This window comes from Octopus bimaculoides, chromosome 7 (assembly GCF_046866305.1).
Source record: "Octopus bimaculoides isolate indiv1 chromosome 7, ASM4686630v1, whole genome shotgun sequence".
In the NCBI taxonomy this organism is placed as follows: domain Eukaryota; kingdom Metazoa; phylum Mollusca; class Cephalopoda; order Octopoda; family Octopodidae; genus Octopus; species Octopus bimaculoides.
In genome coordinates, this window is record NC_142934.1 from 60701183 (window position 1) to 60728994 (window position 27812).

Consider the following 27812-nt stretch of genomic DNA (forward strand, 5'->3'; position numbering starts at 1 on the left):
AAAGGCAAAGTCAACCATGGCAGAACCATGGTGGTGTAAATGATCAGTGATGCTGCTGACGGTGGTGGTGGGGGTGAAAGTGATCACAATGATGATGGGGGTGGTGTAGGTGGCCAATGATGATGGTGATTATGTGATCACAAAGATGGTGATGTAGAAGATGTTTATAATGAAGATGATGATGGTGGGGAAGGTGATAACAATGATAGTGAAGGTATCGACGATTACAATAATGATGGCAGTGGTTGTGATGGCATAGACAATTGCAATGACAGTGTAAATCATTATGATGGTGGTGACGCCTTGATGATGGAGATGATGATGATGATGACAATAAGATGAACTTACCTTATTGGTAGCATTAAGGACTTTATTATGGAATGTTATGTTGCAAGAAATAGTTGTTTCTGAATGGTTTAAATACAGGATAATTGTCATCACTTTGAAGTGCAGGGAAATAGCTGCTTTTCTCACCAATTCCTCTTTGTCCATCTGAGCTGATGTTACTTCTCCAAACAGGTTTATTGCATTTGTTAGGTTGAAGTACACAAGGTTTTTTCCTAGATAGAAAAACATTAGAAAACATGGAAAGTAAGTAAAGATGGCAAAGCAGTAAACAAAACGTTATGTAGTGTTTAACTTGATCCCAGATGAATGTTGATTGACTTTGCCTTCTATTTTCACCCTTTGCTGATAAAATAAATCTTAGTCATAGTTGCTCTAACTCCCCAAGCAACCCCAGGCAAAGGTAGTAACCTCAATTGGCTAAAATAGCAGCATCTGCAATCATTTTAATGTAATGGGTATACTTGTTGTGGACAATTTATGCAAGTAACAATAACAAAAATAATAATAAACCTTTCTATTATAGGCACAAGGCCTGAAATTTATTGGAAAAGGGTGAGTTGATTACATCCCCAATAGCGGAGTAGTCCACTTCAGGTAATTTAGGGTAAACCTCACACAGAAGTTCTGGACTACTCTACATCCTCAAGGCATGGTAAGTGTTATCTTCCAGTTTCTTCCTTCCTCCTTACAAAAGCATGCTCAGAGTAGATCCATTCAGCCTCACCAGTCTTGCCACTCTGGTCCACCTTTTGATAAATACACTAAAAGGCAGCATCCCCATCTCTACCCTCATCTTCCTCTTCAAATGATATTTGAAGAAATTGAACCTTTCGGATGGGTCCACAACACAGCCTCTTTTGCCTGTCACTAAGCAGAGAAAGATCTGCTTCCATTTTTTGTTCAAGAAAGGCACAAGCCAATCTTCATTATACACTTGTGAGACAATTGGATTCATTTTACACGAAACAGCAGCTGCTCAAAACAAGTCCACAAGTTGCCTAATGCAGACACTAAACACTTGCATACAGGGTGGCTTTGTTCCCCTGCATGCATCTTGGGCAGGTTCAGCTATTGGCACTTCCATGCTTGAAGAGCTTGTCCCAAACAAGAAATGCTTCCCTGTAACACTGCTATGCTAAAAAATTTTTGATATTTGTCCATGGTCTTCAACCTAAAAGTCCTCCATGAAATCAAACTGTAACCTTCAAAATAAAAAAAACTGTAATATGATTTCCTTGTATCTGTTAAAAGAAGTGTCTGAAAGATTGTTGTACTCACTTGTAGGAACACGGTAAACTCTCTGAGCAGGCAAAAGTTCAATTTTGTGTATTTCATGGTAATTTTTAAGACCACAGTCACCAATATCAAAACCACAGGAGTATACATTACAACTCTAAAACAAGGTTAAAAGAAAAAAGAACAGTGAACAAACAATTTACTATATTAATGTATATAGTTAAGTGAAATAGTAGATTAACAGAGGTCTAATGTTTTTCTAAGTACTTTATTCGGAAGTATTTTCTTAAGTGTTTTATTGGGAATAAATTAGACCAGGGGTAATGGGTAACAAACATTGGCTTCATAGCTTGTTCCAGAGTTAAATTTCATTTAATATACAAACCAATATTTTGCTTTCACTAAACATGAGTAGTATATTAGTGAGATCAGATACAGGGACATCAGTGAACAAACGAAGAGGGTACTGGATTAAGAGGAATCATCTTGCTACTGGAGATAGGAATATTTTTTTTTAAGTGATTACAGATAATCTTGGAGAAAAATCTGACATCCAAATTCATGTAGGCCATTCCCTACAAGCTAACACGTCAGTGAGACCCCAATTTCTCAACAAGGGAGACCAGGCCTTGAGAAGAGGTAAAGCTGGGAGCCATTATACCAGGGAGAAGAAGCCAAGAAAAACAAGAAGTCTACAAGAGACGATAGTTCTTGCAATCATCATCATCATCATCATCGTTTAACGTCCGCTTTCCATGCTAGCATGGGTTGGACGATTTGACTGAGGACTGGTGAAACCGGATGGCAACACCAGGCTCCAGTCTGATTTGGCAGAGTTTCTACAGCTGGATGCCCTTCCTAACGCCAACCACTCAGAGAGTGTAGTGGGTGCTTTTACGTGTCACCCGCACGAAAACGGCCACGCTCGAAATGGTGTCTTTTATGTGCCACCCGCACAAGCCAGTCCAGGGGCACTGGCAACGATCTCGCTCGAAAATCCTACAGGAGCCAGTCAGGCGGTACTGGCAACGGCCACGCTCAAAATGGTGCATCTCATGTGCCACCCGCACAAGAACCAGTCCAGGGGCACTGGCAACGATCTTACTTGGCTTGCCGGGTCTTCTCACGCACAGCCCATTTCCAAAGGTCTCGGTCCGTAGTCATCGCCTCGGTGAGGCCCAATGTACGAAGGTCTTGCCTCACCACCTCAGCCCAGGTCTTCCTGGGCCTACCTCTTCCACGGGTTCCCTCAACTGTTAGGGTGTGGCACTTTTTCACGCAGCTATCCTCCTCCATTCTCACCACATGTCCATACCAGCGCAATCGTCTCTCTTGCACGCCACAACTGATGCTTCTAATGTTCAGCTTTTCTCTCAAGATACTTACACTCTGACGGGTATTCACATTGACATTACACATCCAACGGAGCATACTGGCTTCATTCCTTGCGAGCTTACGTATGTCCTCAGCAGTTACAGCCCATGTTTCACTGCCATGTAGCATGGTTGTTCGTACGCATGCGTCATACAGTCTGCCTTTTACTCTGAGTGAGAGTCCCTTTGTCGCCAGCAGGGGTAAGAGCTCTCTAAACTTTGCCCAGGCTATTCTTATTCTAGCAGCTACACTTTCAGCGCACCCACCCCCACTACTAACTTGGTCGCCCAGATAGCCGAAGCTATCGACTACCTCTAGTTTTTCACCCTGGAATGAGATAGAAGTTGTTTCCTGTTTGTTTGCAGTCTTTATTGCACCTGAACATCTGCCACAAACAAAAACTAACTTGCTAGTTAACCTGCCTTTGATGTTGCTGCACCTCTTATGTGTCCATAGCTTGCACCGGGTACATCTTATAGAGTTACTACCTACTCCTTTTCTACATACTGAGCAGGGCCATCTACCTGAAGGGGTTTGTGTTTTATCTACCTTCCTACTTATTAGGATTTTGGTTTTAGCTAGGTTGACTCTAAGGCCCTTCAATTCTAGACCTTGCTTCCACACCTGAAACTTCTCCTCTAGTTCTGATAGTGACTCCGCAATTAGGGCAAGGTCATCAGCATAGAGGAGCTCCCAGGGGCAACCTGTCTTGAACTCCTTTGTGATTGCCTGGAGGACTATGGTAAATAATAGGGGGCTGAGGACGGAACCTTGGTGGACCCCTACCTCTACCCGGAATTCATTGCTGTACTCATTTCCAACCCTCACCTTACTGGCCGCATCTCTGTACATGGCTCGCACAGCTCTCACTAGCCATTCTTCTATCCCAAGTTTCCTCATTGACCACCAGATAAGGGATCGGGGGACCCTGTCAAAGGCTTTCTCCATGTCAACGAAAGCCAGGTACAGAGGTTTATCCTTGGCTAGGTATTTCTCTTGCAACTGTCTCACTAGAAATAAGGCATCAGTAGTGCTTTTACCTGGCACGAACCCAAACTGCATCTCATCTAAATTGATTCGCTCCCTAATTAGTTGGGCTATGACCCTCTCTGTAACTTTCATAACCTGATCTAACAGCTTGATGCCTCTGTAATTATTTGTATCTAAAGTGTCCCCTTTACCTTTGTAGCAGTTGACTATGATGCTGCTACACCAGTCATAGGGTATGACTCCTTCGTGTATCACCTGGTTCGTAATACGGGTGACTAGGCTATAGCCAACACTGCCAGATATTTTGAGCATCTCTGCAGTGATTCCTGATGGGCCGGGGGCTTTCCCGGTCTTCATACTCTTAATTGCTTTATCTACCCTGGTACTATTGGCTGTTATATATAATATACTGTATATACATATATACAAAATAAATTCAATATCAATTGAGTTAAAATTATAAGCAGAAACAAAAACTATAGTGAAGAATATAAGTAGACAAAAACCTAATATTTTCGAAGTGGTTTGAGTGGGTAAAAAATGTTATTAAATATTCCTGTTATTAAATATTCTATAAACATTTTAGTGATATAAAATATAAAAAGAGATTTCAAAGTAAACTTCTTACTTGATCACAGTAACGGTCAGCTAACCAACTGTTAGCACATCCAGTGTTACAGTACACTGAAACAGAAAGTATATGGACCTATATATATATATATATATATATATATATATATACAGACACACAGATACATTCGTTCACACACATACATACATAAACACACATAAATATATATACATACCTACACATACAAATATATATATATATATATATATATATATATACACATACATATATGCACAAATCTACATACATACACATAAATAAACCTACATATACATACATACACATAAATATACATACATATACATAAATATACATACATACATACACACAAATATACATACATACATACATACACACACACAAATATACATACATACACACAAATATACATACATATACATACACAAATATATATGTATTACACACACATTCCATTAAATTTAATTTTAAAATTAATCAAAGATATTGTTTCACTAAAGAATTTTAAAAGCTGAATAGTCTAGCGATTTTGCTCGGCTTGATGGATCTTCTCAAGCATGACACAATGCCAAAGGTCTTGGTCATTGCCTCTGTGAGGCCCCACACTCGAAAGGATCCCAACACTTTGCCTCCATGAAGCCCAATGCTCAAAAGGAACTCAATGATAATAAAGATGATAATAATCCTTTCTACTATAGGCACAAGGACTAAAATTTAGGGGAGGGGAATAGTCAATTACATCGACCCCGGTATTCAACCGGTGCTTAATTTATTAACCCCATGAGGATGAAAGGTGAAGCTGACCTCAGCAGAATTTGAACTCAGAACGTGAAGACGGACAAAATGCTGCTAAGCATTTTGCCTGGAATGCTAACAATTCTGTTAGCTTGCCACCATAATAATAATTCTTTCTTGTTTCAGCACACTATCAGCAATTTTGAGGGAATGGAGCTATTGATTACATTGACTCCAAAAGGATGAAAGGCAAAGGAATTTAAACTTAGAATGTTCAGGCAGATGAAATGCCACTATTTTGTGTGCTGTGTGGTTTCAAATTTTGGTACAAATCCAGTGCTTTTAGGGATGGGAGCAGTCGATTTAATGGACCCCAATGATCAAGTGGTACTTATTTTATCAACCTTGGAAAAATGAAAAGCAAAGGTGATCTCAGCAGAATTTGAACTCGGAATGCAAAAAATTAGAAGAAATGTTTTTAAGCATTTTCTCTCATGCACTAAACATTCTATTAGCTTGCTGCTTGAAAAAAATAACTATTTCTAACATAGCCTAAAGGCCTGAAATGGGTCTTAATCTGGCCCTGATTAGACCATACAAGAAATGCCTTACCCATTTAATTACATTCTTTTATATCATAAATTCATGTCTCACTGAGGTCTGCTTTACTTTCATCGTCCTGGAATCGATAAAATAGTGCTGACTAATTTACCATCAATGTTCTAATGACTTCACTGCCATCTATTGTTTCTAACATAGGCATAAAGCCTAAAATTTTGCGGGAGAAGGTTAATCAATTATTTCAACCCTGATACTCGACTGTTAGCTTGTTTTATGGATCCCAAATGGAAAGGTAAATTTGAACTCAGAACATAAAAACAACAACAGTAGTAATTTCTAACATTGGGTACAAGGCCATAAAATAGTGGGACAGATACAGCCAATCAAGTCAGTACTAGTCATTGACAGGTATTAAGTCACAAGAGAACTTGACAGAACTTAAAATCAGAATGTAAAGTGAAAGTAACGTATCTAAATACACATGTCACAAATTATAAGCTTAACAATAAACTATCAATAATTATAGATTTAATTACAATATAAACAATAATATTAACGAGAATTATTAACTTAGAAGATGAATATAGGCAACTGAGTCAACCCTAGCATACGACTGGGGAAACACAAAGTCAGCTCCTACAAGGGTTTGATCTTAGAACATAAAGAGACAAAATTAAAGGATTTAATTAGGTCTTTATTGATTATAAATAACACAAGTAATAATGATAATACTAATAACACAAGTAATAATGGTATTTCAAAACAAGCGCTTTCTCTCTCTCTCTCTCCCTATCTCTCTTGTATCCTCCTCCCGACTCTCTCTCACATTTGCTTTTCATTTTGGGACACTCATTAATGACTACAGCTTGACTCTGCTGACAGCTTGAGCTCTAAAGGTGGAAAAAAATTACTATGAATGTGTAAAAATGAATAACTGATAGACAATGTAATAAATTAACTGACATACTGTCATGTATATTATTTTGAAGATCTAATTCTCCAGGCCAGAGGTTTGCCAAGTGGCCATGTGATGGCTGGTTCTGTTGACCTAATAAGGAAAATGAAAAACAAAATAAGTAGTGGTCACACACATACTTATATATTATTATATATAAACAACAATAACAAGCTAAGCAATATTTTAATGGTACTGTTAAATGCTGATTTATTTCTGGGACATAGTTATAATTTGGAAATTAAATGTGGCTTGCAAACATGTTTTCTGACTATTTAATCTCATGCATAAAGCTCATTACCAAGCAAAGAAAGTAACAAAAAAAAAAAAAAAAAATTACACCTTTTTATTGCCTTCACCTAAAATCCTTAAGCTTAATGCAAACTTGCTGAAAGGAGGTAAAGGAAAGAAGCCATTCTCATGCACTATCAATTGCACATATGCATGCACGCACGCACACACGCTTTGTTTGCCAAAAGTAGTTTCACACACATAATAAATGCTTTCTTTTCTAACACATAAGAGTTCCCATCGTTAAACTTGTTGGCTGGCTTTATTATTGAGCATGCAAAAAACTAAAAGTCTAAATATTGCACTAATAGGAAAGATACTAAAGCAAGAACAAAAAACAAAACAGGGACACACACATTTATATGTATAGGTGTCAGCATGGCAGCGTGGTTTGCTTCCCAATCACAAAGTTTTGGGTTCAGTCCTACTGTGTGACAACTGGTGCCTTCTTCTATAGCCCTCAGTCAATCAAAGCCTTTTGAATGAATGTGTTAGAAGCCTGTCATATACCACTGTCATTATCTTCATTACCATCAACATTGTTTTAACATCTACCTTCCTATGCTTGCAAGGGTCAGTTGAGAATATGTTGGACTATAGTTTTCTACAGCTTGATACCCTTCTGCAACATGTACTGGTTGCAGGTACATGTTGTACATGAAGTTGTGGCTGTGATGCTGCTGCCTGGGTTACTTGATACAGGAGTTCATGCAAGTTGTATATTCGCTGTTGATCCATGATGAAGTAATTCATGAACAATGAAGTGTTGGAACCTGGGAAAGTTGCTTGCTGAGCTGTGTATGTAGAGAGATGATATTGTCGACATTGAGAATATGATGGTAGTGACGAAGAAGGAGATTGCAGTAATGCTATTGGATGAAATTAAGTCTCAATGTGGCTGCTGTGCAGTTGTCACTGGAACTGGCTGTATCTTGTGTGGTCAGTGGCTAGACCTAAAGAGGTCAGGAACCAAAAGATGTGTATTGAAGAAAAAGCTGGGTTTTTATAGAAAGTAGTAGGCTCAAAATAGGGTCCAAAAAAGGTTGTTCACATGATGCTATCTAAAGTCTCTGATTGGCTATCCACAGTCAGTTGGCACAACAGAGTAGGAGACAAATTGTGCCAATACCAACCAATCGGGGTAGTGGACACAACAGGATACAAACAGCAGCTGAAGGCCAGTTGGTCCTTGCTACGTTCAAATGCATGTATAGAGTCTACGCTACACTGACACTACTTTTTTCACACATTCTTCTATACTTCAGTATTCCTTGCTGTGGTTAGCACTTTTGAATCATCCACTTTTCTCTCTCTTCACCCTGTCACTTCTACTTGACCACTATCTTCTCTTCAGCTTGTCCCCCACCCCCAACAACTTCTGCTGCTTCTTTCACTTGTGTCCATACTTCCCCCCAAAAAGGTTGCTTTTGTTCCACTATTTCACTTCTGTCTGCCATTTTCCTTCTTCACTGCTCTGCATGTGTAAGTGTGTTCTTGTCCTAAGTTATTTCATCTTTTTGGATTGTGCCATCTTCATCATCATCATCATCGTTTAAAGTCCACTTTCCATGCTAGCACGGGTTGGACGATTTCACTGAGGACTGGTGAAACCAGATGGCTACACCAGGCTCCAATCTGATTTGGCAGAGTTTCTACAGCTGGATGCTCTTCCTAACACCAACCACTCCGAGAGTGTAGTGATACATTATTGATTTCTCTGGACTTTTATATCAATTTTCTGTACTTTCAACCAATTACTTTTACTTATCACAAAATTCAAAAAGTTTTCTCTCATTTTTGAATTTTAACATATGCTTTTTTGTTTCACAGCCACACACTTCTGAAAAGAAAAACTCTTTCCATCCCTACTTGCTTCTATTTATGCCGTTGCATACACAGATAAAACACATAATACATGTATGTGTGTATGTTTTTGTATGAATGTGTGTGTTTGTGTGTTATATGTATATAAGGTAAGCTGATGAATAATTGTATGATCTATTTTATCGTTACCTTCACAGTCGCCTCCATCCCAATCACATCGGGAATTATTGCAGCTTTTATCACAGTAGCCATCTTTAATCCACATTGCAGGACAGTTTTCAGCACAATTAGGTGTTGGCCAGGTTAGATAAACCTGTAAGGAAACATACAAACAATCATCAGGTAAAAAAAAAACAAAAATAAAAGAAACATTTGAAATCATAATCATTTAATATCTGTTTTCCATGCTAGTATAGGTTGGAGGGTTTGATGGGAGCTGATCAACTGAATAGCTGCCCAGGCTCCATGTCTGTTTTGGCATGGTTTCTATGGCTTTGTCCTTCCTATTGCTAACCACTTTACAGAGTGTACTGGGAATTATAAACAATAAACTGTTTTGACATTTGTCTTAAATTTTATAGTCAGTGATATCTCATTGCAATGATCTTTCAATAGATCAGTTAAAAATTAGTCAGCCTGTATTTGTTTCTGTTTCCATCTCTAATTATGTGACACACGATTTTCACTCTAATGCACTTCCTACCCACCCACTTTTTCTCTTCCCCCTATCTCTAAAGACTTGCTTTCCTGCACAACATGTACCTTGACCTTGCATCTCTCTCACTCCTTTCAAGTAAGGAAGCCACGTATTCATTTCTTCAGCAAGACACTTGCTCCTATCCCTCTATCATATTTTCCTATCCTTTAATACTATACCCCACTTAGGTGAAGGATCTTAGTCTTGTAGGTACTGGGTAACCTCACCAGTGCTGGTACCATATAAAAAAAAATGGTACCCAGTACACTTTAAAGTGGCTGGAATTAGGAAGGGCATCCAACAGTAGAAAGCTTGCCAAAACATATACTGAAGCTTGGTACAGCCCTCTCGCCTGTCAGTTCATGCCAAACCATTCAACTCACGCCAGCACTAGTAGAAAGGTCAAAGCCATGAAAACTGTGTCAGAATTAAGATTCTGAATTCAAACCCAGTATAGGGATATGCTAATGTGTGTCTGTGTAAAAAGGGGGAGGAGGAAAAATAGACTGTCATTGTTTTGCCTTCAGTTTCCATACTGGCATGTGTTGTCCAGGCCATCACAGTCTAAGTTTCCTCTTATTTGGATGGTTCCATATAAGATGAGTCAGAGACCATGTCTCCATTTTCAGTATGGTTACAATGGCTGGATGCCCTTTCGAATGCCAACCACTTTATAGAATGTATTGGGAGCATTTTATCATAGCACCAGCACTAGAGATGATGTCATGTCCTCAGTAAAGCTAAAAGGTCATCACAATACATTTTACTGTGGCATGAGCACTAGATGAGGTTGACTTGTATGCTACAAACCTGAAGAGTCCTTACAACTCTCTGTTGCCACCACTCAATCATAGCAATGTAACCAGAAGGATAAGAGAAGAAGGAGGATAGGAGAAGTAGAGTGAGTAACAAAGGAGAGAATAATGTAAGACAGTGATGGCAGCTACATGAAGGATGTTATTGAATCAGATAGTCTGGAAGATGCAATTACTTCAACAATGTGGGCTAATATAATGCTTAAGTATATAGTACTCTTATTGTTTAGTGTGTACTTACTACTCATGATACCTATCGACAGCTAGGAAGACTGAACCAAAGATAGTTAAACATATTTTCTCTCTCTCTCTCTCTCTCTCTCTCACACACACACACACACACACACACTGTAGCACTAGTGACAGAAATATGAGTCACTGATCTGGTGACTTGACATCTCAATTTGGTCAAGAATAAATCCTCAAAACTCTAATAATTTATATTCAGCCAGAGCTCTCACGTTAAATATAGTTATACTACATACTTAGAATTGTGTTCTATAAGTTTGTCAAGGGAAAAAAAAGAAGCAGTGTTTGTTTTCAATGCAGGAACTCTCAGTCTAGTTAGACAAATGTAGTTGTTCCTAAGCATGTATATTGGCAAATCGATAGCTGCAGGAGAAAAGTAAAACACGAGGTAGAAAGAACTAAAAGTTTGATTCCTGATTGAAATGCTTACAACAGAGTAAAATTCACTAAATGCACCCAAGGGCCAGGTAGAAGTATTAAACTGGGCAGTGACTTATGGTAAACTATAAAGGATGGTCCTGATATTTTATTTTCTAATTACAGTCAAAATAGCTTAGAATAAAACTAGTTAACCTACCTTTTGTCCAGTTGAATGAGAATAAAAATCATCAGGCCAGACTTCTTTGCCAAACATTACATCATCATTGAGATAGATAAATTTATCTGAAATTCCTGGAATACGGTGTAAATTGGCTTCTATTGCAGGAGAGGAAAAAGTAGGAAGGTAACTTTTATTCAAAAAGATATCCTGTAGAGTATATATAACATAATAATAGTAAATAAAAAGTGAAAAAAAAAAAAGGTAAATATGCAACATATTTCAATTAGAAAGTAGACCTTTTATTAGTCAACATTAGGAAGGTAAAACCCCAATATTCAGTGGAGAAAATCTGAAGATATTTGTAAAAAGTCTACAGTAAATTAGTAAAACATAATTTTTTTTTTTTTGTTTTGTTTTGGCCAAGGTGTTTCTTTGGGGAAGGAATTTCGAAATTTCTGAAGTAATCTCTTCTCATGGCACATAAACATAAGTCATATTTAGTTTATTCACTGTTGGCTGATACAAACAACTATAAAATATTCACTTTACATAGAAGCCATTTATACATACATGTACAGGGGTCCTTTGAAGGACAGATATCTTGGCTAAATGAATACTTTGTCAGTTATAATGAGATCTCACCAACTTAAGCCAACAAAGAAGTCTCTAAACAGATGTTCAATGGCTGAAAAAACCCCAGCCAAATCTTCCTCAAATCACATCCAAGTATTTTTAAAAAGAAAGGACACATGGAGTAATGTAAATACACTATGTCTGAAATTAAAATAGAGTGATCATGGATAGAATACTTTTGGCAATAGGTCAGATAAACGAAGTCTGATCTGGACCTAAACAAGAATGGCAACTTTAAAAGACAATCAATGTGCGATTGTAAATAATTTTTTTTCTTTTTCTGCTTTCATGAATTCCCATGACTCTCTGTTGCCATCCAACACCATTATAATAAATTTGCATTAGGAGCTTGAGTCATACTGAATCTTTCATTAGCTGATACACAAACATGGATGCCACTCCAATAGATGCGCTGCAGCTACTCTCTTGATAGTTAGGTGACTGACTGTTGATCTAGGATTCTTCCACTCAGCATCAATGTAAGAAGAACTGTTGACTCATTTGCGTTCTTCCGCTACCTCTTCACAATCCATCTTGCTGCAGACCCATGACTTCATCATATATCCGGCAGGGTGGCTAAATGGGTTCTATGCCTTGCCAAAAGGCAGCTTGTAACTATGCAGGGCATGGTTGTAACTCAAAAAGATATTTTCAAAATACCCGCATACCCTAGTAAATATAATAGAAACAAGTCACAATACAAACCTCATGAGTAACCATATGTAGTCGTGGGTTGTCCAAATTTAACCAAGATGGTATCTGACCATTAGTAACAATAAAGACATTCCGAACCCATGGTGCAAACTTTTCAATCGATCTCAATGAATATCGTAGTTCCTACAACAAATAAACGGCATATCCTAACAATACACACATGAATTGTGTATACCATTGTACACACACATACACACTAAATATGTATTACTGAGATTCTGCTATGTAAATTTATTTTACATCGTACTCTGCCAGTGTTTGCATAGAATCATAGGTTGGTTCTCTTCAAATAAATAGAAAATCAATTTAAAATTGTAAAGTCTATGTAGATTCATAAAGACTTTAAACAAACATCTGATTTTCATATAAAAGGTCAGTTGGATTTTTAGGAGTGTAATATCAAAAAACAAGTTGTTATTTGAGTATATATATTTGTTCATTCATTTTTCCATGAGATCTTAAAAACAAAATATCATATAAAAAGCACCAAGTAAACTCAGTAAAGTGATTGGCATTAAGAAGAGCATTCAGCCATAAAAAACATACCGAAACAGACTATGGAAAATGGTGCAGCCCCTGGCTTTGCCAGTTCATGCCAAACTGTTCAGCCCATGTCAGTATGGAAAATGGACATTAAAAGTTGTTGATGATGATGATATGGATTAGGCGAAACTTATTTAGAAATATTTTTTTATGGCTGGATGCTCTTTGTGTCACCAACACTTAATTTTTTTTGCAAGTATTTTTATTCTACTGATTCTTGCATGCTGAAAGTGGAACTATGAGATTTCTGCTTTCAAGAGAGTGCAAATACAGACACCATTTTTTAGAATGAACATTTTTTTGGGGGTTCATTGTTGTTAATAAGGACATCTAGAAAAGAACATTCACAAACATACACACTTGCACAAACAGACATTGGGATTCTCCTTAATATCCATCTATCAATTTCACTCAGCTTTTACAATAAGGGCATCATACCTCTGCATGTCATTAAAGGATAAAGATTCCCTTTGGTCATGAATAGCCATGGGACTGCACCTAGAAATTTCCCCTCCGAGACATAAGTCTGGGCAAGGTTGTTTATGGAAGAACAGCAGTTGCCCATGCATACCAGCCTCCCCTCTCCATGCTAACCATATTATCTGAGGGGAAGGCAAAGGCTGCCACAGTTTGGCACCAGTAACATTGTAACTAATTTCTACAGCTAAGTGAACTGGAGGAATCAGCCTCACTACCTCATAATTGTGAGTCTGACGCTCTAACCACTGATCCATGTCTTTGCATGTCATTAGAAGCAACTAAAAGAGCTGGCACCAATGAGTGCCTCTGGCAATAAAATAATGCCTCAAAAAATTAATCAGTCCATGCCACCATGGAATAACATGAAAAAGAAAAGTAGGTATGCATGCATGCATGTATGTGTGCATGTATGTTCTCTTCTACTTTTAATTACATGAAATCTTCCTTACCGGAAGGAACTAATTTCTGACAAAGATACAAAGCTCTATCATTGGAATGTAGGTTACAAAAAACACAATTTTGGACTCAAGATAAGTCTAGCATATTTTTCATATTGTATTTCTAGTGAACATGTTTTTCATAATGTATTTCTAGTGCACATATTAGATGGTCAATTTCTTTCTCTGAAAACCCTAGCTATACAAGATTCACACACACACATATTATATACATATACACAAAAAGAAAAGAACACTTCAGTTAATATCCGAATTAAAAATATACCTCATTATCTTCAAAACGGCTTGGGGAAAAATCTTCTGTGCGAGAATACTATAATTAAAGAAAATAACAAAGAATTTCTATTACAACCTACATTAAATTAAAACTAGTTTTGAAACCAGTGTGGAAGAGCAAAACAGAGTTAATTTGTAAAATGTATATAGCATGGCTAACTTATAAAAACAAAAACGATTTTTGAAATGAGCTCAACACCCAAAAATTTATTTCAGACAAACTTAGTTGAATGAATTCATCTTAGCACTTGAATCCAGGGAAATGAAAGCCATAGTTAACTTAGTGAGATTTTACTTCAAGAGTTTAAAGGAGTACTTTAAGGTAGTATTTAATGACACTATATGACGAGAGCTGCATTTGTATTAATTTTTGTTGTTTATAACAACAACAACAGCATTAATAATCACCAAATTTAGTTCAATTCATAGGGAACTGCTAATTTGGTTGATAAAGTGAAAATTTATGTTCAAAGCAGCTGTTCCCAGACTTTAGATCTATTTTCACAACTGAAATGTAATAAAATTATTTGTTAACTTACATCATTGAGATCCCAAACAATACTGGCAGCAGCAAAAGATATTATTTTCTCGCTGATAGTCAAGTTAAGCTAAAAAGAAAAACAAACAAAAAAAAAAGGTTAAAAAAGGACCATGGATGTTGCCATCCTATCCTTTGCAAATCTAGACTATACTGTTCAATATGGCCTTCTCTTCTCAAGAGGAAATTTAACTACTATTTCAAGCAAAAAAAATTACCACATGGAGATTCCCTTGTTTGTTTGTGATGATGGTATTGCTAAATTTAGCCTTAGGTCAGCAATAGTTGAGCATGTCTATGATCAAGACATTCTAGCTCTGACCATTCTATCTTTTATTCTGACAATGTATCTAAGACTACATTAATTCCTTGCGCATTGTAGGTAAATATTCCTTTATGTGATTTGATCCTTTTGTTACCTTATTTCTGTTGGACTACAATGCATTTTGTTTCAATTAATTTTGAAAATAATGAAGAATTTAGTAAAATAACTTTGTCAATATTAAGTTGGTGTTTGGAACATAAATTGACATGAAATTTTAATGGAAGGATTTGATTAAGATCACTATAAAACGGGAGGTTTGTATCAAAAAAACCAGAGGTAATGTCAGGCAGGTTGGTATCAAAAAGGTTAAAAGAGACATGAATACTATTTCTAGCAGGTCAAGCAGCCACACAGGGGCTTGTTCAATGTTTGCCTGTATTTGTGCATGTATAGTGGTACTTATATTGCTAATTAGTTCACATAATCTATGATATTAAATGTACAAAAAATATCTGTCAAAGTCTAAAAACAGAAAGTATCTAAGAGACTATATCATACCTGTAATACTTCTTCAAAGACAGCTTTGGTTTTAACATGTAACACAGCAACTCCTTTGTCTTCAAAAGAAACAACCTGGAAAGAGTAAGAATTAGGCAAATATTAATAACATCGTTATGTTTTTAACCCTTTAGCATTTAAACCAGCTGTATCTGGTCCAAATATTCTACCTGCTTTAGTTCAAACTGGCCAGATCCAATCTCTCACACCTCCCCTACAATATTTTAGAAATATACAATCACCTCATCGAAATCTCAAGGCTACAAGATAATGCATGATTAACTCAAAGTATTATGAATATAAAAGCATTACGTTTGATAGAGTAATCATCATTATCATCATTGTTTAACGTCTGCTTTCCATGCTAGCATGGGTTGGACGATTTGACTGAGGACTGGTGAACCAGGAGGCAACATCAGGCTCCAATCTGATTTGGCAGAGTTTCTACAGCTGGATGCCCTTCCTAACGCCAACCACTCCGAGAGTGTAGTGGGTGCTTTTATGTGCCACCAGCACGAGGGCCAGTCAGGAGGTACTGGCAATGGCCACGCTCGAAATGGTGAATTTTACGTGTCACCTGCACAGGAGCCAGTCCATCGGCACTGGCAACGATCTCGCTCGAATCTGAATGCTTAAGTGTTAAACATCTATATTTATGAAGTATTGCAAGAGTAATAGGAGATTTCAAGTGGGAGATTTCAATAGGGCCTTCAAGTGACAAGTAACCATTCCTAAAGTGTGGAAACCACTCATAAACTTCTGTTTTGCTTATGGCAGCGTCCTTGTAAGCTGTCTGAGGCATGACAACTGTTTTGGCTGCCATATTCCCCAGCAGAAAACAGAGTTTCACAGAAGCATACTGTTCCTTTGTTTCAGTCATTGCAAAAATCTACGAACATGGGAGAAGCACTGCAAAACAAAGATGCACCACGTGGCAATGTAACCTTAGTTGATGCTACCGGTCGCAGAAGCTTGAACAGCAACAGGTTTGTCTCACAGGGAACGTTTCCGGTTACTTTTGGGCACCTCCTTGTACAAACAACCAAATCTAGAAGCTACATGAACTTCTACATGCTACATTTATTTCAAGAAATAAGCATACTTAGTTAATAGCAAAAATAAAACCCTAAAAATAGATAAAAGAAAAAGCTTACCTTTGAAAATACATCTTGATAAACGCTTGGAAAAAAGTTCTTCACATTCTTCATACCATGTTTGAAAGGAATACCAGACATAATGATTACATCCTTTAGTAATACCCCCTGTGGTAATGTCCAATCAGATGTCTATTACAAGAACAACAAAAAGAACATCACTAAATTGAAAAACAAAATATAATTTACATTATGTATATGAACTACCAAGCAAACTTAGATTAATATAGGAATGGTGAAGATTCCAGAACTGGAGAATGTACTTCTTTAGTGTTAGCTCACTGCAAAAAAAAAAAACAAAAACAAAAAAAACGCCTGTCCAGTACCATCAAAGCATTAAAGTGGTTTATCAAATAAGAAACATGAGCTGTGAAATCCCAAACAAATCTCAACAAACCCAGCACACATACTGAAGATAGATCTTAGCAGACTTAGACAGGAGACTGCATCATAAGCACTGGCCTTAATCTTCAGGCCACAAAAACTACTAACCTTTTATAAGGTCTGCACAATGAAGTACTTACTGTTCCCACAGTGCTGTAGCTACATACACAGCCAGCCCAAAACATGTCACTCAAATGATTAGCATGAATGAGCTCACATGGGCTAATGATAAACTTTCAATCAGCCAAATATAAAATTAAAAATTCAAATATGTTTTCTAGATGCACATTTAGAAATTCTGAGCAAAATAACTGTTTCTGGCAAATTGTGGTCTATTTGAGTGTAAACGTATGCACATGCGAATACACACACAAGGATGCATAATTAGACATCAGCAAGAACATAATTCCAGTGAAGAAGTATACGTACATAATAAACTTTATTCACAGAATTATTCTTCCAGGAAATGGAATTCTTGTTCTTTAGGGCTCTGCTTACTGGAAATATAGTTGAAAAAAAAAAATTGAAAATCAAATAATGTGTTCTTATAGTTTAAAGGACAAAATAAGACATGAATCAAAGGCCATGTGGGCCCCAGTTAAGAACCACTATGATCACAAAGTCAAATCTTAAAACAGCCATTATGTGTTCTACACCTGAGGAAGACACTACTTTCTTTCTGCCTTGGTTTTCTGGCTAACAACAGGTTCCACACCTACCACACAGTTCAGAGATTGCTTACAAGTACAAACACAACTGCCCTAACAATGCACAAATGTCTGCATTTGAAAGAAAAAATACAACATTCAAACCCTCTTTAGGCATTGAAGATAATTCAGTTGCCAACAGCTGCAGACTGTACAAGGCTCGAGTATGGCCCACAGTGGAGCACTGCATCTGAATCTGGAATTGGGCTGATGCAACACACATTGACATCTTGGGTTCTGTCCAGAAAAAGGGCCTCTTGACTGATAAGCATTCCATCACTAAAAGACACTTCACCTTCTGGCCCACAGGCATACTGTTTTCTTTCTGTCTTTTCTGTAGTTACTAAAATGACCTCTACTCTTCAGAGGTGGCTAGTCTTGTATCTCCACATGCCCAAGTGTCCCAACACATGTGCCTTTCCGCTGCTCATCATTCTCGTTGCACCTACACATCTCAACCAACACCATACTAAACACTGTTCCCAGTTTTTCTTCCTCAGAAGATCAGCTGTCTGGAACCTCTTCCTTATGTCTTTCCAGCAGGTGTTGATCTGCAACAGCTTAAATACATACATTAACAGTCTCAATCTCATTAGTCTTAGGAGGGTCTGTAAGGGTCATGGGTTCTGCCTCTTCCTCCAGATTCAGCAGAAAAAGAGAATCTGGGATGGAAAAATATAAAGCTGATGGTAAAGAAAGGGAAAATGGAAACACAGAAAGGAAGCTAATCCTCTTGCCAACATAGTTCAGAAATGAAAAAAAATCACCAAAGAATATAAATACCTGCAGCCTCATTATCATATGACACAACTGTCACCATGCGGCTGTTGTCAGTATTGTTCATCGTGGTGACATCAGTGGCTTCATTAAACAGAGAATACTTCTGACGTAGATCTTCCAAAGGCAGGGAACTTGGAAACTGAGGATCGATGACAATGAGGTCTGCTGGTACACAGTCACTGAATATGCAGGTGTCAACCCTTGGAAAAGGAAGGAGGAGGAAAAAAAGAAGGCATTGTCAATAGAAAAGTCTTTCTTATTAAACTTCAAGAAAAAGACAGTTAAATCAGCTGAAAAAGAAACACAGAAACAAAACAAAAGGAATAAAAAAAAAATAGCAAGGCACTTTGGAGGATCTAAGATGGCCAGGATGGTATTGACTTCACTGTAAGAATTCTCATCAAAATGAGGAATAAACTAGGTGTTAAAGGAAACTATCTTAATAAGTAATTTGTAGTGACAAATTTAAAATCAATCCTTCAAAAGGATGTGGGGCAATAAGTGATTATATAGCTGCAGACGAACATAGAGAGACTCTAGGCCCTCCTTCCCTTGACCCAGTGTGACACCAAGGATGTAACAGCTGGAGGGACAGGGGGCTGTACTAGCTGGTGGCTGTCCTCATTTTTGCTTGAATAGATTAGAATATAAAATGAAGTGCAGTGTATATGTGTATGTACGAATGCATGAATATATAATGAAGTGCATGTTAATATATATAGACACATACGTATGCATATGCAGACAACATATACATCATGTAGGTGTGTGTGTTTCTATCATCAACATCAACACAACCACCAACAGCAGCAATAATATATAGTAGGACATAGATAAGCAAATCCATTTCAAATAAAAACGTATGTGGTATCTTAGTGTATTTTAAAAGTTGAATAAAATGTTTTGATCTCAGGTTTGTGAGGATTGATTTGAGATTGAACAACTACAATAAAACAATTAGCAAGACCAATATAACAACACCACAATCTCTGCCAACAGTCATTAACATTTAAACTAATGCAACCCAATAACTTCTGAATCCAACTGGCTACTAGATATATCAGCTTGTACTTCAACAATGCCTGTGCATGTGTGCATAAGTATGTATGTGAATGTGTGTGTTTGTGTGTGTGTGTGTGTATGAGTGTATGTGTGTCTCTCTCTCAAGTCAGAAGTGCAATAATGAGTGAATCGTCTATAAAATGTGGCGAACCTTCTTTTAGACAATGCACCAAGCCATCTGGCAAATTTAGATGCACTTTTTGATAATGTGAGAATAGAACACATCCCTAAGAATATAACTTCTTTGCACCAGACACTGAATCAAAGTGTGATAGCTAACTGCAAAGAAAATTATATGAGAACTTTCAAACAATTTATGAAAGCAATTGACAGGGAAGATAAACCTAGTTAGAGATTTCTGAAAAAAATCTAACATAATGGCTAATGGATGTTGTGGATAATACAGCTGAGTCATGAGATAAAGTGAAACCTTCAACTTTGAATAGTGCTTGGCAAAATATATGGCCAGACTGTATCTGAAATTACATGTTTTCCTCAAGCAGAAAGATATTGTGACACTTGCAAAAGATGTAGGATTTGAATAAGTCATAGAGGATAATGTGATTGAGTTGCTATTGTCAGAGAAAGAAAGTTTATCTAATGAGAAGCTGATGCTTTTAGAAAAAAGAACACGCAGAGAATACAATACAGACGAGCCACTTAAATTGGTTACAAAAATTATTGCTAAAGAGTTAGCACCTATAGAGGAAGGTTGGCAGGTTTTTGCTAATCATGAACATAACATAAACATTACAAAAGGAATTTACAATGAGCTCAGTTAATATACTAAGCTGTACAAAGAGATGATGTGTCATAAACAAACAACTTTGGATAAATTCTTCATCGCTCAAGCTGATGTCCATGATAATGAACTATAAGATAGCAAATATTATTCCTCACCCTCCTAGTAATGTTCATTCCACCACCACCCCTCACGCAATAGTCAACAGCTTTTGTGGTAAAAATGTACCCTTATGATATGATTCTTATTAATTCCCTAACCTTCCTCTCAGAACGCTTTTGTATTTTTATGTATCTGTAATGTAGTGTGTATGTTTAGAAATTGTCATTTTCATGTACAAAGGTGATCATGTTGCTTGTTCTCTGTTGTTTTTTAGGGAATTTTTCTTTTTTTTCAAATAAATCTGCAGGAACGCAATCTCACTTGATTACATAGAAATCAATAGGAAAATTAATTTCGCGCTATGGCCAGATTTTCAGAAACATTACTTCTGTAAAGTGAAGGATTCCTGTATGCAAATATATATGTACATTTCTCTTTTAAATGTACTTTGAACATGTGGCTATTCTCTCTAACTTTTATATATTTTCTTTTAGTGCTTAATGTTGTTTGGAGTAATGAACAATGAACATGCAAGGTCCATCGATGCTTCAAGACTTTCCTGATGCCGTCTTCTAAATGGAATATTTTCTAACTGATATACAGAACCTGTACCTCTTCTGACTGTCATATATTGCAAAAGATTAAGCATTGACAAGCAATTTGGAAACAGATATCACACAAGGATTGGTCAACAGGCGGCCAGCTTTTGTAGAAGTGCTGCAACCAAGCCAGATGTTCCTAGGTATTAGGAATAAAAATGAGTAAGAGTGGAGCAAGATTAGCATCGTAAGGAAATGGAACAAATATTTACCTTGATTCATTTAACTGAGTCTGAAGCATTATTTTGACACGTTGCAATTTTGAAATCAGTTCAGGATCAGATCCGTTTACCCAGGTGTAGACAACATCTATGGGCATTGGTGAACACAACCTAGATGGATCCAAAGTACAAATAATAATCATTTGTTATTTTCACACAAGATTACAAATTTATTGGGGGAAGTCAATTATTTTAACAACGACAAGAATGAATTGAAAGACAACATTAATCTCTAGATAAAATTGAACTCAGAATGTAGAGAGCGAAAAGTAAACACAGTTCAGCAGGCGGGGAACTTTTTTAACCAATTACTCCAAAATATATTTATTTACAGCCACATTACCCCCTTGATTTGAAAGGAAGAAAATTATAGATTCTTTGAATTCAAAAGGTTTATTGAATCTATTTATATGGAGAAAACAATTATAGACATAAAAAGTATAAAACAAATGCAATAAAATAAATTAATATCTTCATTATGAAACAAAAGGATTTTTCTAGAAACTTTTTCACTTCAGGTTTTGGAGAAATGACGTTTCATTTTTGTTACAATTATATCAAAATTGGGGCATTTTGATGCCAGAGCAATTTGGATACAATCTTCGGAGTCCAACCAATTTTCTTAAAGGGTCAAAGTGAATAACTACTTAAACAAAGCAAAAATAACTGTTGAAAAATAAGGTTATGGTGAGTATAGACAACTGACAAATAGTATCTGTTTAGTCAATGCCTTAGCAATCAAATTGTAGTTCAAAATGGTATGATGTCTCCTAAGCATGTCCATTACAATGGACAGATGCAGCAATGCTAGAAGAAAAGTTTCTGTTGTAACAAGGAACCTGTTCTCTATGTAATTTTACTTATGTCTAATGAGCCCTCACTATCCACAAGAATTTCCTTTTTACCCCACTCAGAGTAATTTACCGTGGTTTGCTGACCCCTGATTTAGTTCAATAAATTACTGGACACCTCCAATATCTATCACTTTGCAGCTCCAACTGATCATTCTGTCTCTTCCCCACTAAATGTGAGTAACCATGCAGCTCTTCTATAAGTACCTGGTCAGCATCCTAACTTCTCTCATACTTAAACCGTACTCTCATACTTTGTTACCATATTTCTGTTGATATATATTGCTTCTGTCTAAATAAATTTTGGAAATAATGAAGAATTCAGTAAAATATCTTTGAAGTTATTAAGCTATTATTTGGAATGTAAATTTACGTGGAATTTTGATGGTAAATCTTAATTAAGATCATTTGAAAAGATTAACTTTATAAAAGAGAAACATGGACAATTTTGTGCAAGTTGGTATCAAAAGAGTTAACTCCAGATGTTCTAGCATAAATCCACCCCACCTTTCCCTCAGGGCATGTAGTCTTGCAATCATCATCATCATCATTTAACGTCTGTTGTCCATGCTGGCATGGGTTGAATGGTTTGACCAGGGCCAGCAAGCTGAGGGGCCGCACCAGACTCCAGTCTGATTTGGCATGGTTTCTACAGCTGGATACCCTTCCTAACGCTAACCATTCTGAGAGTGTAATGGGAGCTTTTATGTACCACTGGCACCAGTATCCCCATAACTGCGATCGATTTCACTTGGCTTGATGAGTCTCCTTCTTAAACATGACATATTGCCAAAGGTCTTGCTCATGTGTCATTGCCTCCGCGAGGCCCAACACTCGAAAGGTGCTTTTTACGTGCCACTGGCATTGGACACATTGTCTCCTTGAGGCTTAATGCTCAACAGGTGCTTTTTATGTGCTGCCAGCATGGGTGCTAGATATGTCCATGAGGCCAAACATTTGAAAGGTGCTTTTTACGTGCCATGTATGAAACATCAGCATCAGCCACATGAGGCCCAACTCTTGAAAGGTGATTTTTATGTGCCACCAGCATGGGTGTCAATTATGTGGCATGGTACCAGCCATGACTATAATTTCATTTAGTTAGACAGGTCTGGAATCCATAGGCAAAAACTAGTTGAGCACTAGTTGAGCACGAGTCTGTAGAGAACTTTGCCCCTACATCTCTCAAAGGACCCATGCAATCATACATATTAAAATGATTATGAAGACCCATGCAATCATAGATATCAAAATGATTATGAAGATTTTGAACATAGACATAAGGTTACAATGTTTGAGGACTGGTTTAATTGATTTTATTGACCCTGGTACCCAAATGGTACTTTATTTCGTTGAATTCAAACCATTTCAAATAAATGACAAGGAGAAAACAAATTTTAAGGCAAAAACTGTCAAATTAAGGAATTAAAGAAAAATAACAACAACACTGTAAATGAATGCTACATTCAAAGAATAATTCCATGATCTAAATCAGGAGTGGGTACCCTTTTTACATATGAAGGCTACTATGAATTTAATGAAATCTAATAAAGCTTCAGCATTGAAGGAAATTTTATTAAATACATGAAAAGAATATAATTACATTTATTGTGAAAATGTAATTATAAATAAAGAATAAAATGTTTTGAATGACACAACAATGCACTATAGTACAAGTACAAACAATGGACTATAATAACTGTTGTAATTTAATCATCCATAGTCTGATATGATATTTCGGAATAAAGTTTCCTTCTTCAGATATTCCTAGGAATTGATGGGGTCACTGCTATAATTGGTTTTCCAATGGCTTTTCTGGGTTTTTTTCTCCGAGATAACACTGACACTGAGGACACCAGCACACCATCAACAACAAAAGCCTTAGTCACACACTCGAATGGATCACTCTCCCATGAAGAACTAGAACTTCTCAGTCTGGGCCCTAAATTTGTCTTGAGCCAACAGCCGAATGAAAAAAATCTTATTTAACCTGGAAGCCAACTTTTGTCGAACAGCCTCCCTACTCAAATGGCTATCGGTGATAAAGAAGAAGAAGAACACATTCGGCAAATTTCCCATGCCCCAACTAGACCACCCACCAACCAAGAACTCAACGACAAACTATCCAGATTGAAATAATTTATCTCCAACATTTTAAGGAAGGAATTGAAAATAACATCAAACTTAACCAAGGCGCAACATAAGACATTGACTAAACTAAAAAACAAAAACCTTATCTACTTACCATCAGATAAAGGAAAAGAAATGTGTGTGATTTCTTGTGAAATATATGATAGACTAGCACTAGAACATTTAAGCAATGACAGGCTATATTCTGAGGTGACAGATACGACTATGACCAGGATTGACGACTGAATTAACACCGCATGGACAGACATCTGTAGACGGAGACAAATACATAACAAATGCAAAAACAACTTCATCACAAAGAACAGTAGATTACCCAGATTTCATCACCTCATTAAAAAACAAAGGATAGCAACACAATCCAGATTAGACCCATTGTCTCCAGCGAAGAAGGACCTCTATATAAAATATCCTGGTTACTTTCTCACATACTGAAACCTATACTCTCTATCTTTCCTGGACATGTCAAGAACTCTGACGAAGTCATCAAAAGACTGCACCAACTCAGGCAAAACAGATATGCCTTTAGTCTTGACGTTGTCTCAATGTACACAACGGTGCCAGCACACTCGGCGGTCAACCTATTGACTGACTGCATAACAGCGTCTGACATCCAATGCTTCGGACTTACTGCAGCTGATATACATCAACTTTTGTCCATCATCATGGACAACATCTACTTCTCTTTCCAGGACCACATATACAAACACACAACAGGTCTCCCCATGGGATCCAGTCTCTTGGGCCTACTAGCCATCACATATATGAACCATCTGGAACGTCGTGCACTCAACATCTGCCGCTCATGTGCCTTCTTCACTAGGTACGTAGATGACATCCTCATACTCACATCCTCCCGTGAAAGGGCTGACAGAATATTCATGACATCCAATAACATGGACATGAACATAAAGTTCACTATAGAACATCCCAACATCACTGGATCACTACTTGACTTCCAACTGAATATAACAGAAGGGGAAATCTACACTGAGTTCTACAGGAAAGCAGCCAGTAGAGATATGTTTGTCCAGTACAATTCAGCACTTCCACTGAGTGCCAAAATAGGATACACCCAAAATGAACTTGCACGCATCCAAGGCAAGTGTTGGAGGACAGAGGACAAGGTGACGCACACTACACACTTCCTAGATATATTGAAAACCAATGGGTACCCTAGATCCATTGGCTTAAGTACCCAAGATGACCAGCACGCCAAACATATAGAAAACCCACATATAGAAAACCCAGCAACGCATGCTTCCTTAAAATACCCCATTTTAGCAAGAAGATAACTATGAAATCCAGGTTTCCACCATGGGACTGAACATAGCCTGAAAGGTTGCATATGTCCCAACTCCACTGCTAAATGAAATAGAAATCTGTTAGATTGTTGATTTTGTGATATTTACCTGTGTTTAAATGAATGACCGGCAACATTGTCTGTGAATGAACTAAACATAGTAATGTACTGCTTCTGGCTCCATTGCATCACAGTCTGGAAAGAAAAGAAAGAAACTAGAATTAAATGTTGGACAATCATAATATTGGTTTGCGGGTAAGGTGCATCACCCTGCTTGCCTCCATCTGCATGGATAACAGATGGTTGCTCTTGTCACAAAAAGAGAAAAACGAATAATAACAAATACAGGGTATAGCCATTATCATTGTCTTTATGAAGATTTTTTTTCATATTTGCTTAGGTGAGAAGAGAGTATATAGTCACTTGTGCTATTTTGCCACAATTATGCATAGTTCTAATGTTCCACAACCCAACAATGGTTTTACTCATGAGTGTCATGAAGTGTATTAGCTGTATAGTATCATTTCATTTTAAGCTGCAATATTTCATTCTTCCTTTGCAGAGTCATTCAGATCTCCAGAATTGTGAGATTTACTTCATTATATTTTTTTCATTGATGATTCTGGAGCTGATGTAGATTTTTGCAAAAAGCGGATGCTAACACCATGCCAACCAAGGATCCCAGAGAATATTCTTTAATCTGGCTGCTACACACTGACCTGCCAGGCATGATTGAATCTCCCCAGGATCACAGAAACATGCAAGTGTCCCTGCTGCCACCACCATAATATTTAGATACATAATATATATATATATACATAATACATATATACATTATATATATATATATATATATATATATATATATATATATATATATATATATATATATATATATACATACATAATATACATATATACATAATATATATATACATATACATATATACATAATAAATATATATTTATACATAATATATACATAATATATATATACATAATAAATATATATTTATACATAATATATACATAATATATATATACATAATAAATATATATTTATACATAATATATACATAATATATATATACATAATAAATATATATTTATACATAATATATACATAATATATATATACATAATAAATATATATTTATACATAATATATACATAATATATATATACATAATAAATATATATTTATACATAATATATACATAATATATATATACATAATAAATATATATTTATACATAATATATACATAATATATACATATATAATAAATATATATTTATACATAATATATACATAATATATACATACATAATAAATATATATTTATACATAATATATACATAATATATATATATATATATATATATATATATATATACATACATTATATACATATACATATATACATAATAAATATATATTTATACATAATATCAAAACCAAACCAAAACTGAAGTTTGTGAGACAACATAGTGTAGTCCAAACCACCTAGGACAGCACTAACACTAAGTAAGATCTGATTCAGGCTGTAATGGCCCATCGAACCCATGTAAAGTGGTGGCTGTATACAACATGTGTGTGTGTGTGTGTGTGTGTCTCGTGCGGGTGACACGTAAAAGCACCCACTACACTCTCAGAGTGGTTGGTGTTAGGAAGGGCATCCAGCTGTAGAAACTCTGCCAAATCAGATTGGAGCCTGGTGTAGTCATCCGATTTCACCAGTCCTCAGTCAAATCGTCCAACCTATGCTAGCATGGAAAGCGGATGTTAAACGATGATGATGATGATGATATATATACATGCATATATGGATACAGGATGTTACCAACGGTGCAAATAACATGAAATATGTTAACAAATGAGTTAACTACGTAAATGATACAATATGGAAAACAGGGCAAATAAACACAGAGAAAGGACCCTTCAACAGCTGTTGGCTGTCTATCTACTCCTCATTTCGAGTATTCAACAACGATATGAGTCTTCAGAGACAGTTGCTCCCATAAATTCTAAACTAAAATTTAGGATTTATGGAGGGTCAAAGTTGAGA

The 27812-nt window shown here is 36.5% G+C and overlaps 1 protein-coding gene across 3 annotated transcripts in view; it reads right to left on the minus strand.

Moving 5' to 3' along the window:
- Window positions 1-27812, minus strand: part of LOC106867695 (N-acetylglucosamine-1-phosphotransferase subunits alpha/beta) — a 61074-nt gene that overhangs the window by 20324 nt on the left and 12938 nt on the right. For all 3 annotated transcript variants that reach the window (XR_016242637.1, XM_089355380.1, XM_089355379.1), the window contains exons 2-16: window positions 25854-25939; window positions 21434-21553; window positions 18720-18916; window positions 17659-17726; window positions 16846-16977; window positions 15692-15766; window positions 14870-14938; window positions 14320-14367; window positions 12565-12696; window positions 11263-11433; window positions 9114-9237; window positions 6822-6902; window positions 4577-4632; window positions 1627-1741; window positions 349-560 (exon numbers count right to left, since the gene is read on the minus strand). Coding sequence is in view for 2 of the 3 variants with exons in the window: in XM_089355380.1 (XP_089211506.1) it covers window positions 349-560; window positions 1627-1741; window positions 4577-4632; window positions 6822-6902; window positions 9114-9237; window positions 11263-11433; window positions 12565-12696; window positions 14320-14367; window positions 14870-14938; window positions 15692-15766; window positions 16846-16977; window positions 17659-17726; window positions 18720-18916; window positions 21434-21553; window positions 25854-25939 (1686 nt within the window). In the remaining variant the exon portion in view is untranslated. The remainder of the gene's footprint in view (window positions 1-348; window positions 561-1626; window positions 1742-4576; window positions 4633-6821; window positions 6903-9113; window positions 9238-11262; window positions 11434-12564; window positions 12697-14319; window positions 14368-14869; window positions 14939-15691; window positions 15767-16845; window positions 16978-17658; window positions 17727-18719; window positions 18917-21433; window positions 21554-25853; window positions 25940-27812) is intronic.